At 36.7% G+C, this 12,781-nt stretch overlaps 1 protein-coding gene across 3 annotated transcripts; it reads left to right on the top strand.

Moving 5' to 3' along the window:
• Positions 1–398: 398 nt before the first annotated feature.
• Positions 399–12,415, top strand: cdhr1a (cadherin-related family member 1a). 3 transcript variants are annotated; one of them, XM_073833912.1, is made up of 17 exons: positions 399–512; positions 987–1,082; positions 1,923–2,068; positions 2,146–2,196; positions 2,281–2,370; positions 2,495–2,581; positions 2,709–2,828; positions 2,943–3,086; positions 3,720–3,798; positions 3,926–4,026; positions 4,308–4,511; positions 5,036–5,188; positions 6,622–6,786; positions 7,698–7,765; positions 9,474–9,702; positions 9,787–10,041; positions 11,202–12,415. In XM_073833912.1, the coding sequence occupies exons 1-17, from the start codon at positions 452–454 to the stop codon at positions 11,739–11,741; spliced, it is 2,589 nt and encodes an 862-aa protein (XP_073690013.1). In that variant the 5' UTR covers positions 399–451; the 3' UTR covers positions 11,742–12,415. The 3 variants fall into 3 exon arrangements, with proteins under 3 accessions (XP_073690013.1, XP_073690014.1, XP_073690012.1); XM_073833913.1 differs by lacking the exon at positions 399–512 and having other exon boundaries at positions 522–1,082; positions 10,272–11,341; XM_073833911.1 differs by lacking the exon at positions 399–512 and having other exon boundaries at positions 525–1,082.
• The last annotated feature ends 366 nt before the right edge of the window (positions 12,416–12,781 follow it).

Raw genomic sequence — 12,781 nt, 5'->3', positions numbered from 1 at the left:
TGAATTGTCAAAGAGATTAAAACAAATCATCCTCTAAAATGCCTGTAAAAATTCTGAAGAATGCTTACAAATGTGCTATTCATTCATTTATTCACAAAAAAAGCTTTACTCTTAAAAATTAGGTGATTCTTTTAATAATACTTCATGGGTATTAACTGGTGAGTGTTCCTTTAAGACAGAGATACAGCATTCCAAATGTGGGATTTCAGTCCTACTATAACTAAAAAGCTAGTCTCTAACCTGTCATATCAGGTCAGGTGTGCTATTCATGAACCCCTCTAGTGGTCTTTAGTTGCCTGGCTGTAAAGATGGGCTTCTAAAAATGTTCTCAAGGGTTAAGGCGTGTCATTGGATTAGGCTCTTAGCACCTGCCTTAGCTCTCTTCAATCTGAAATAAACACCCTCAGAAGGACACTGCCGTAGCACGCTGTAACTGCTTTGCTTTATTAGGATGACGAATGATATGGAAATACAGTTTTCGTCATTTCTTCTGCTAGCGCATTTCTGCTTTGGTATGTATTCATTAACATCTTTGAATACGAATGTGGCTCAGGCGATTAAACATTCCTTTACTTGATTGTTATACTGTTGACTAATGATAATAATCTTGACTGTTTTTGATGTTTCTCTCTCATTTGCATCACCTTTATTCTTGCTTGACAGTAGGAGGTGAGCAAATAGAGACTTCCCTGAAAGAAAGTCTAAATCTAAATTTAGATATCAATTCGTTTGATAAATGAATTTCTGTAGTGAAATAGCTTTGGTGAACCAAGGGATATTGAAGCATTTGTGACGTAAGACACGTGTAATCCTAGACAGGTGGATAGAGAGAGTCATTAGTATGATTACATTATGCCATGTGATCAACCTGATGTCAGAAAAAATGGCAAATATTGTGATAGGTACAGTTGTACGGCACATGATGCCTTGTCCTTATAAGTCTGGTTATGTTACACATTCTGATATCTCATTATTGTTGTTTACAGCACAGACTGACTACGCACCCTATTTCTATGATAATGGGCCTAACAGTAACAGTGGTAATATGGCACTGTTAAAACTCTCAGAGGATACGCCAAAAGGTAAGGTAAAATTACTGTACCATCTGATTGATATCTGTCACCTGTTGATATCTCCGCTAGCTAGTACACCTAGTATTAACATGGCCATGTGTCTTGAGTTTGGCACAGGGTGGTGATTTTACCCTTTGACCTTTGTTGTTGATTGTGGTATATTTCTGAAAATAGACTATGGATTACAAATCGGCAAACAATATTGTTTCAAATGGCTTTAAAGCAGTACTTCTCAAACATTTAGACTCCAAGGCCTCCACAATAATCAGAGACCCCATGACCGTCCAAAAGTTTAAGGTTATTTTAGGTTATTTTTAAGTCATGTTGAGGCCTCCTTGTGCACCCCAGGTGGCCCAAATTGACCCTTCGCAAAGATCTCCCTTCATTACTGTTGCTGTGTCCGACAAGCCATGGCAAAGAGAAAAGAGCAAAGAGAAAACTGACAGTGCACCAACAGACAAGACAGAGCAGGTTACTTTAGGTATGAAACAAAGTCTCAGCCTTCAAATTTGAAATAAACAATAAATATCATTCATTTGTGACAGATAGCTGTAGAGCCTCACTTCAAGTGTCATGTTAATCGAACATCTCTTCCTCTTTACTAGTTATAGCATAAAATAAACATGAAAAAACATCAGAGTTTTTCAAGTCAACCGATGTTAATCTACTCTCCTGTCTGGTTTGTTTGTCGAACAAAAAATGTCAAATTCCGCATTACGATTGGTCAGATCACCAGTTAATCAAACTCCCTGCGAAGGGTCAATTGAGAACCACTGCTTTAGAGTTAATTTTTTACTTGTGTTATTTATGAAAGCACAGAAATAACTACTTACAATTATATTATTTCAGGAACACAGATATATTTTCTTAATGGAACCGACCCTGAAGGCCAGCCAGTAAAGTATGGAATGGCCTTTGAACCCGGATCCAAAGAATATTTTCGTGTTCATCCCAAATCTGGAGCCGTAACTCTAATTGAGGAACTCGACAGAGAGGTACACTTTAAAACTTGTGTCACATTTTAAATGTGCTGAGAATGCTACAGTGACACTGCGTCTTTTTATTTTCACAGGCACAAGATGACATTGAAGTCTTTGTCAGTATCTCAGATGGCCTTAATAAAGTAAGTATTGTCCATTCATGAGTCTTATCCAGAGTATTTGATGAGTTTTGTAGTGATCTTTCTGATGCTCTTCTGTCATGTCAGGTAGTTGAAAAGATTTCAGTTTTTGTCATGGATGCCAATGATGAGAGACCACAGTTTCAGAACATGCCTTCCATCTTAGATGTGCCAGAGGTGAGGAATTATGTCTCTTGTTATCTTAATTATTCTTTGCTGAATTATATATCTTGCAAAATACCTGGTCATCAAAATGTTTTGCTTTGAAGGTGATTTGTAGACTGTATGTGTGTGTACACAGAACACTACATCTGGGAGTAGCATCTTCAAAGTGCAGGCAGTGGACAGAGACACCGGCTCAGGGGGATCAGTCACTTTCTTCCTCCAGGTAACATCTGGCATCCAGTTGAGAGATAAAATCTGAACTAAAGGTCAAATGAAAGTAGAGAGCTTTTTTCTTTTCCATCCCTTATACAGAGTTTCATTAGAATCTCCATGTTTGTTCTTAAATCCAGAGCAGTGAACCGAACACAAAGTTTGCCATTGATCATCATAGTGGCGTGCTGCGGATAAAGCCTGGTGAAAGCCTTGACTATGAGAAATCCCGCACACATTTCATCACTGTGGTGGCAAAGGTAAGAGGGTGTGATTTTGTTCTCCTTGTTTTACCAGTTCAAGCTTAGTTTTTCATTTCCAGCCTTTATCTGTTGTACCAATTTTTAGGTTATTACCTAAACTTTTGTTTGCAGGATGGAGGTGGCATGTACAAGGGCAAGCAACAAGTAATGTCGTCATCTACCACTTTGACAATAAATGTGATTGATACACAAGACACTCCCCCTGTGTTTGTTGGGACTCCATACTTTGGTTATGTCTATGAGGTCTCCTCGCCTGTGAGTATTTCTCGTAAAACTACACCATGATTTCTTACCAACATGTTACAGGTCCATTGTGCTTCAGTGTAATTAAAAGTAATTAAAGTCAGCCTTCTACTTAGAAGTTATTGCTGTTATGGCTGCATTTGTTTGATCGGTATACAGTAAAAATAGGAATATTGTGAAATATGATTACAATTTAAAATTGAAAACAGAAATGTGCCGTTAAAAACAGATATAGTGATTTCTTTATTGATTAAAAAAATAAATCTTTTGTAACATTGTTTTTAATGTCATTGATCTAATTCTTGCTGAAAAATCAAATCAAATGCTACATATTAGAGCTTGTCTATGTTACAGTTTGAACCTGCTCAAATATTTTTGGAGAAGCACAGATGTCTCATTCTGTGCAGCTTAAATCAGCTGGAAAAGACTATACTGAGCTACTGCACACCTGTTCTTAAGCTTATCCTCTACCAAACAGCAAAGAAACATTACAGTAGAATATAGTTTCTTAGAATGCATTCAAATATCTTCTCCTTATATATCTGCTAATGTTACCCTATAGCTTTTTGAGAAAGTTTTCTCAGATTCAGTTTTACCAAAAATCAAACTTACTGCTTCTGGTCTAAAATCTAATTTTGTCAACAGGGATCTGAGATATTTACAGTTTTTGCCAAAGATGGAGACATGGATAATCCAAATCCAATCATATATTCAATAGATTCTGGTATGTATTATTGGTTAATATAATTAATTAGTTTTCCACATCTTTTGATCACTGAAAAGAAATTTCAGTAGGATGTTTCGATTCCACACCATTGGTCAAAACGTCAACAAATACCCTATTTATTCAGGAGCAGATGGGATTTTTGCCATCAATCAAACCAGTGGATGTATCACTCTGAAGGTGTACCCAGCAGACCTAAAGAGAGAAGTCTTTAATATTAAAGTCAAGGTAAGATCTCCAGCTTCTTCTTTTTCTTCATCAGATGTTTGGTTTCTGAACATTGCTGTCCCCCTGATCTTTGACTTGAGACAGCGCTTAAGCCAATTTCAGGAATAAGCCAATTACTAAAATCTATCTCTGTCCATGGTATTTAGCTACATCTCTAACACATGCACATCTTTATTACACGAGTATGTCAAGCCAATCAATTTAACATGGCTTTTTGCAACTCTCAGCTGGTATTAATGTATTTTGTTATATTGAAAATCATCAGTATCTTCCTTTCTTAGGCTTTAGAGGTTGGTCCAGAAGCAAAACGCTTGGACTTTGCAGTCACCACAGTGACCATTCGGGTAGTGGATCTGAACAACCATCCTCCCACATTCTTTGGAGAAAATGGACCACAGAATGTGTTTGAGTTAACTATGTATGAACATCCTCCAGAGGGAGAGTTTCTGAGAGGCTTGAAAATCACAGTTAATGATTCCGACCAGGTGAGAACCATTTCTTTCTTTTTTTTATCAATAGGCTTATCATAGCTAAAAGCTTAGCTTGCTTTAAGAGAATTTTTAAAAAGCATTTTTTTCTGAATTGAGTTGGAGTAATTTTGTAGTACAGATCAACCATTATTTAAAAATCAACAAGGCACCATTAGTTTAATGTATTACTTCCATGTTTTCTATGAGCAGATTTGGTTATGATAAAACATTGTCATTTATGTTACATAAATGATAGGATGGCACCCAAATAAGCAGTTGATCTCTGTTAAGCTTTTGTCATAATATGCAATATTTTTAGTTATTCAGCATTTAGTCACATTGAGATGCGGAATTTATTACACACAAAAGGATCACATGGGTGAGCATAACTGACACAAAAAGATGTTATCCTGATCATTCTAACAGTCATTTTTGCCATCCATTTAAAATAGTTTTGACTTATGCCAATTCAATTTTCTTAATAGTTCTCTATATTAACTCTGCATGTTACCAAACATGTTTATTTTGTACCTTTTCAGGGATCAAATGCAAAGTTTCACCTTAGACTGGTGGGCCCAGGCCGCATGTTAAGAGTGGTCCCTCAAACCGTTCTGAATGAAGCGCAAGTCACTGTCCTGGTAGAGGATTCTGCTGCGATGGATTTTGAGAAATCACAATTCCTGACATTTAAGGTGAATAGGATCTTATGGGAATTTATATACACAGTATGTGCTTGATCTTAAATATGGACAAATAATGGGACAACAAATTTGTTGCATATACAGTTAAGGTCAAAAGTTTACAATACATACACCTTGCAGAATCTGCAAAATGTTAGTTATTTTACCAAAATAAGAGGCATCATACAAAATGTATGTTATTTTTAATTTAGTACTGACCTGAATAAGATATTTCACATAAAAGACGTTTACATAGAGTCCACAAGAGAAAATAATAGTTGAATTTATAAAAATGTTTTTTTTTTTTTTTTTTTTTTTTGTGATTTTTGTTCATGAGTCCATTGTTTGTCCTGAACAGTTAAACTGCCTGTTATTTTTCAGAAAGAAAATCCTTCAGGTCCCACAAATTCTGTGGTTTTCAGCATTTTTGTGTATTTGAACCATTTCCAACAATGACTGTATGATTTTGAGATCCATCTTTTCACACTGAGGACAACTGAGGGACTCATACGCAACTATTACAGAAGGTTCAAACACTCACTGATGCTCCAGAAGGAAAAACTATGCATTAAGAGCCAGGGGTGTAAACTTTTGAACAGAATGAAAATGTGTAATTTTTTTCTTATTTTGCCTAAATATCATATTTTGTCTTGTAGTACTGCTCTTCTGAAGCTACAGAAGATACTTACATGTTTTCCAGAAGACAAAATAAGTCAAATTTACCTTTAATGCATTGTGTATTTCCTTCTGAAGCATCACTGAGTGTTTGAACCTTCTGTAATAATTCCATACGAGTCCCTCAGTTGTCCTCAGTGTGAAAAGATGGATCATACAGTCATTGTTGGAAAGGGTTCAAATACACAAAAATGCTGAAAAAAATAAAATAAATAAATTGTGGGACCTGAAGGATTTTTTCTGAAGAACAGCGGGCAGTTTCAGGTTCAGGACAAACAACAGACTCATGGACAACTATCACTAAACAAAAAAAAAACAAACAGCTGTGGATATTTCAGGTAAGAACACAGTATTCAGAATTAAGTGTATGTAAAATTTTGAACTGGGTCATTTTATAAATTAAGCTATTATTTTCTCTTGTGGACTATATGTAAATATTTTATGTGAAATATCTTATTCAGGTCAGTACTAAATAATAAATAACATGCATTTTGTCTGATCCCTCTTTATTTTGGTAAAATAATTTACATTTAACAGGAGTATGTAAACTTCATTTCATCTGTATTATACAATATAAACATGCATGTGTGATAGAAAAAGTGGATTTTATCCTTTAGCCTGACTTTAAAGTGCAATAAAATACAGAATGAAAGACCCTAGACTATTATAAATATAGAAGTGTTTTTGATAAATGAGTCCTCTATACATAGATTTCAATAATCATAATATGTTACCAGTGGTAGAAATGTGTTATGCTCATTTTTTTCCAGCTCCTCGCTGTAGAGATTGACACACCTGAGAGATTCAGCGCCACAGCAGACATAATCATTCATCTGCTAGACACCAATGATAATGCTCCCAAATTCTCCTCTGATTTTTACATCGCCCGGATTCCAGAAAATTCACCCGGAGGATCCAATGTTGTGTCTGTGACGGTGAGGACAGAGCACTCCAGACATAAGCACAAAAAGATTAACATGTTTGTCATCCTCTCCAGACTGTTCTCTGTTACGGGAAAAGGATACATTATACGCATTATTAATCTAAATATAACATTAGAGGGCTTGGATCAGAATCCAAAATCATGCTCAGTATGTGAATGCTTGCTAAACAGTCTATTACGTAGTAAGCTGCCAGATGGCTATCATTTTCATTCAGTTGTGTAACGCTAAAACCCCAGATTTGAGGTTTAATAGACAAAAATATCATCAGGACGTGGTCATATCATTATAGCATTCAGGTGGCAATCCTTTTTTTTATTTTTTTTATTTTTTGTTTCAACTTTGATAATAATACGAACTACAGAATGATCATATTAGAATGATTTCTGAAGGATCATGTGACACTGAAGACTGCTGAAAGTTCAGCTTTGCCATCACAAGAATAAATCACATTTTAAAGTATATTTAAATAGAACAGTTGTAATTGTTGGAAAAACAAAGTTATTCTCCACATCTAACCACTACGCAGGTGCTAAACTCATATCAGGGTCTAAACATGTCACACTCCATCTTTCCATCTTTCATCAGTAGATAGAGAGATTGAACCCTGTTGAGATAAACTCTCACCCTGTGTAAGCAGGCACTTGCCACATAGGAGCTAGCCTCTTTCCGGACTACAATCTGTTAAATGACCTGCTGTATTTTGACCTTGGACATAAGAACATGCTACAACCATGAGTACAAGGCAAATACTAATGTAGTCTGATTAACAAATCCCACATTGCTCCTAATGTTCTGCCTTTTGGCTCAAAACGTCATCTGTTCTGTTACGTAGATGTTGGCATCACATTTATGTATGGGAACAGATGCCAGTTGATGACGTTTGCTCCTTATGCTCTCTGCAGGCCACAGATCCTGATTCTGGTCTTTGGGGTGTGGTCAAATACTCCATCTATGGTTCAGGAGCAGACCTGTGAGTACCCTTCCTCCATTTTAATGTTTATTTCCCCTTTGTTTTCAGAGCGTGTGTGGTCTTTTTAAAGGTTGAAATGCTTTAAGATCCTACTGATGCAACGCCAGTCAACTGGAATAAGCCACAGGGGAAAAAAAACAGTCGCTTATGCAACATCATTAACGCCAGAAACACAGACTATTTAGTGAGTGGGAGAACGGGAGGGATGTAAGCTCACCTCAATTCGTCACACACAGCTTACAGATGCTCAAGCATGAACTTTCAATAACTTTTCATGTTGTTGTAAGACTAGCTGTAAGAACTCGCTGTACCCAAGAGGATACGATTTTCTTTTCTTTTATTAGATTCCAAAGTCACCACACAAACAGCTGAAATATTCTTGATGTCTTGGAACAGGGTTTTAGTCCTCCCGCTGTTCCCGGCTCCTAATTTAATAAATCCTTCTCAAGCTTCCTAAACCCAGAAACAGATGATAGTAGTATGCTTCATATTTTATAGAGCATAAACACATAAATACAAACCGTGTAAATGATGGCTTGTTGGCAGAACAGGCATATTAAATCTATGCGGTAAGCCTGATTTCTAATATCTTTCACTCTTCAATAATGTGTTCACTCTGTTATTGGAAAGGCTGAGTGAGCGTGGGATCTTTTCGGTTTTGTTTCTGCCAGACAGACCACACAGTCTGTTAATACCAGCTTGTGTTTCATTTTGTTTTACTGACAACAACTCTAAAGTGTCAGCATGCTGTCTGCTATTCATTCCAGTTTTATTCATCATATTTTATGTCATCTCCAGTTTTTAAATAATATTGAATGAACAGCATACATTTTTTTTATTCAGAATCAGTAGTAGAACAACAAAACTGCATTTCTGGAGCACTGCAAACAAAGAGTTACCTGCCCCTCCATCTTGGTTAATCCACTAATGGGATTTGGGCAGGAAATAGACTGTTCTCCTGCTCATGTAACAGCCGCACTTAAAGGCGCAGCACGTCTTTTCTAGACCAAAAATAATTAAATATGAAAATAATACAATTGTTTGGGATCAGTAAGATTTTATGCTTTTTATTTTAGATTTATTCATTCATTTATTTATTTGTCTATTTTATTTAGCAAGGATGCATTAAATTGATCAAATATGTTTTAAAACAATATCTCTATTTTAAATTGTTATTTATACAACATTAATAGAATGTATTCTGAAAGATTATGCAATGTTAAACACTGGAGTAATAGATGCTGAAAATTCAGCCTTGACATGACAAGAATAAATTACATGTTAAAATATATTTGTGTAGGAAATTATGGAAGCCCATTTAAACCACAAAAAAAAAAAAAACATTCATGCCTTTAAAAGTCGGAATTATGACATAAGTTATAATTATGAGGTAAAAAGTCGAAATTATGACCAAGTTGAAGTTACGACTTTAAAAATCCTGAAAAAGCAATTCTCCTGGAAAGCAATTCTAGGGGGCAAATATTGCCTCATAATGGAAAAGTTCAAGACATTTGACTACAAGGATATGATATTTCATCTTGTTGACAATAAGTATACGTAACAGTTTTCAAATGGAGAGAGTATCGGTGACTCATTTATATTGTGTTCTGTAAGCTTTAAATCATGTTAACATCTCCCTGAACAACAAGCCCCATGTAATCCTGGTTTGTCCTATAGAACTCATTTCCTGTTTTACATTCTTCTGCAGGTTTCTCATTCAGTCTGATTCTGGAATCATCTACACTCAGCCCTGGGCCAGTCTGGACGCTGAGGTTAAATCCAAATATAATTTCTACGTGAAGGCCGAAGACACTGAGGGAAAATACAGCCTTGCAGAAGTCTTTGTCACCATCACGGACCTCAATGACCATTCACCAGCATTTAATGAAAACTCTCTAGAAAAGACAATGGTGATTGGAGCACCAGTGAAAATAGAGGTTAGCCATATTTGTTGTATTTTTATGTTCTGTTTGTTCTTCGAATTATATACTTGTCAGTTGACTGTGTTTGATGATTTGTAGGCAATTGATGAAGATGCAGAAGAGCCCAATAATGTTATTGAATACTCCATCATGAAGTCTGACCCAGACAACATATTTGACATTGATGCAGACACGGGAGAAATAAAACTGAAGCCGTATATCAAGTCCATGGACATAGTCCAAAATATCACCAATCACAAAGAGTGCACCTGGTCTGTGGTTGTTCAGGCTAAAGACAGAGGTTCTCCATCCTTCAGCACCACCACAGTGGTAAAGATTGACATCACAGAAGCAGTAAGTAGGTCTTTATTAATGTGAATGGCAATCATAGTTACTTATACAATAAAAACTTTTATATTTAACAAAAAAAAAAAGGAAACTAAGGAAACCACCTCCCTTAAGCATTTTGACAGCCAAGTAATTGCACATGTAAACCAGAAAGGCTATCAGAATATGAATATATCTCTTAAATGCATACAAGAATCAAACCTAGTTTAAGTTTTGTGTTATTGTGTGCTTTACAGATCAAATCCAGAATGATTTCATACTTCTTGAGTCTGAGAACTCGTCCCTGGACTGTTTTCGGCATTTGTATGAGCATTGTAGTCCTCGCCATCTGTCTGACCGTTTTTATATCCACCATAATTTTCTGGAAAGCTGTGAAAAAGTCCCGGGTCCAGCCAAGGGGCAAGATCAGAAAGATTATTAGGAGGCCCTGACCATGAGACACTTTGACACAGACACCAACACTTAGCGTTCTTCTTCATTTTTTCCATCCTTACATGATTTTACTGTTGTTTAAAGGCAAGTAAAAAGTCTGTAAAAGAGTACATGAGCACAGTTAAAACATTTTTCAAAATAATAGCTTTTATTTCTCTCTTACGTGGCTCCAACCATATTTCTCCATTCAGTCTACATCAGGGGCGCCCAAACTCAGTTCTGATGTACTGCAGAGTTTAGCTCCAACGTGCCTGGAAGTTTCTAGTATGCCTAGTTAGGGCTTGATTAGCTGGTTCAGGTGTCTAATTGGGGTTGGAGCTAAACTCTGCAGAACACTAGACCTTCAAGACTGAGTTTGGGCATCCCTGGTCTCCATCATACAGTAGATGTTTGAGATGATAAAAATGAGGCTGCATGGTCTTAATTTTGGGTGCCTCATTCAACCCTTCTGATCTTGTCTTACTGTGCATCCAGACTCTGTTACATTCAAATCTATAACAGAATTTATAAATTAACACCAAATCAGTCTGATTTTCCAAATCAGCTTTCGAGATGTCATGCAGCACTTTCTAATCTATACAGTATACTATAGTATACTGATTCTGCATGTATTTGACTTAAGTATGCTGTTTATCTGCCTCACTTTTATCATGTCTTTAACCAAACAGCAAGAAATCTACAGTACATCATCCTTGAGTCCTATGGACTTGATTTCTCTTTGTGCTCTTTTACAGACTCAACTCAAGGGTCCTTTGACGTCCTTTTTATTGAAAAGTAGGGACAATCCCATGCAAATCCTAGGCTTGATCAGTGGTGTCATTATAATCATGGTTTTTGTGACAGTCTTCATCTCTACTGTTATATATGTGAGAAATGTCAAGTCCAATAAGATCCTACCGTCCCGTCGCATCATACGAAGGAAGCGTAAACCCCGGAAACAAGACGACTTCCAGCAACCATTCAGAGATGGAGGTAAGCGTCGAAATGAGGATCTGGAGATCCCTACAGCAGACAATATCAACTGTAACAACAACATTACAGTGTATTCTCATCGAGCCCCTCCGTCACCTCCTAACGCCCCCGTCATGCCTCCACCGTTGCCGAGTCACTATAGACATGGTGATCGGGAGTGGACAGTACCTACAGTTTCCGCCTCAGTGGCCTCCAAGACAAAGAGAAGATCTCATAGGGCTAAAGACAATCCTGTCAACACCGCACTGGTTTCTGAACTCAAACTTAGACTGGAGCAGAAAAACATGGCAAACCGATACTGATGAAATGCACGTATATAAATACCAGTGTTCAACGGAGAGAAGATGTGTCCCTCTGCTAAATTCTGTCAAAGGAGATTTTAGGCAAAATTTCAGCAAGGACAAGATCTCAGCAGGCCAACTCTGGAAGCTTCTTACTGTACAGTATCTTTTGTAATGCATGCAGTTTAGCTGGGATTGCAGGTTGAACCTATTGGAAATGAGGGAAAGCATCACTCGCCAAGACTAACACCCTACTAATCAGTATGCTAGGACTCTGTGTACTGCCCTCATCTGGATGGAAAATAATTGGTTTATGTTTACCCAACATTTCTCCATCTGTGGATACGTTTCATCCAGAAATGAAATGTTACACAATTATTATTTTTTTAAACTGTGGATAACTGGCAAAAAAAATAAAATATGCCTGAGTTTTTTTATTGTAATCATGTAGTATTCACCATATGGTTTTTAAAAGGGAATAGTATTTTTTTATTAATTTTTTAAAAATACAATAGTGTTTCTGAAGCCAGTGAATAAATGCATTATGGGTTTTAAAAAACATCTTTTGGACCTTAAATGTACACTTGCACTGTGTTACACTAAATGCAAAGCCAATATTCTCACTGCATTATTGCGCTACATTACTCGCGGAATGTTTTTCAGGTCAGTTGCGCAAATAAAATCATCGCATAATGCTTTCGTCCATTTTCTGATACAACTGGACATGTCAAACAAGATGTCAATAAGTTTTCAGCTGATTGACTTTTGCGACGTGTCATGCGAATTTTCCGCTTGAGTTAATTTTTCAACTTGCGCAAAAGACGTGATATTGCACGTTCGCAGCAATCGCATCGCCCAATTTGCGTCATTCATGTCTTTGCATTGACTTATGTAATCTACTCACGTGAATAATTAAATTTACATTTGGTTTGCACACACCACTCCCAAATTCTAATGGTGCGTTCACACCAAACACAAAGTGAAATTTTTTTTTTTCCCATCTCTGCAACCATGGTGGAGATAATGATCGCTGCTTTTTACCAAACATTGTCGTGTTTGGG

The sequence above is a fragment of the Garra rufa genome, chromosome 2 (assembly GCF_049309525.1).
Source record: "Garra rufa chromosome 2, GarRuf1.0, whole genome shotgun sequence".
Classification (NCBI taxonomy): Eukaryota; Metazoa; Chordata; class Actinopteri; order Cypriniformes; family Cyprinidae; genus Garra; species Garra rufa.
This window is presented reverse-complemented; position numbering and strand designations above follow the sequence as displayed.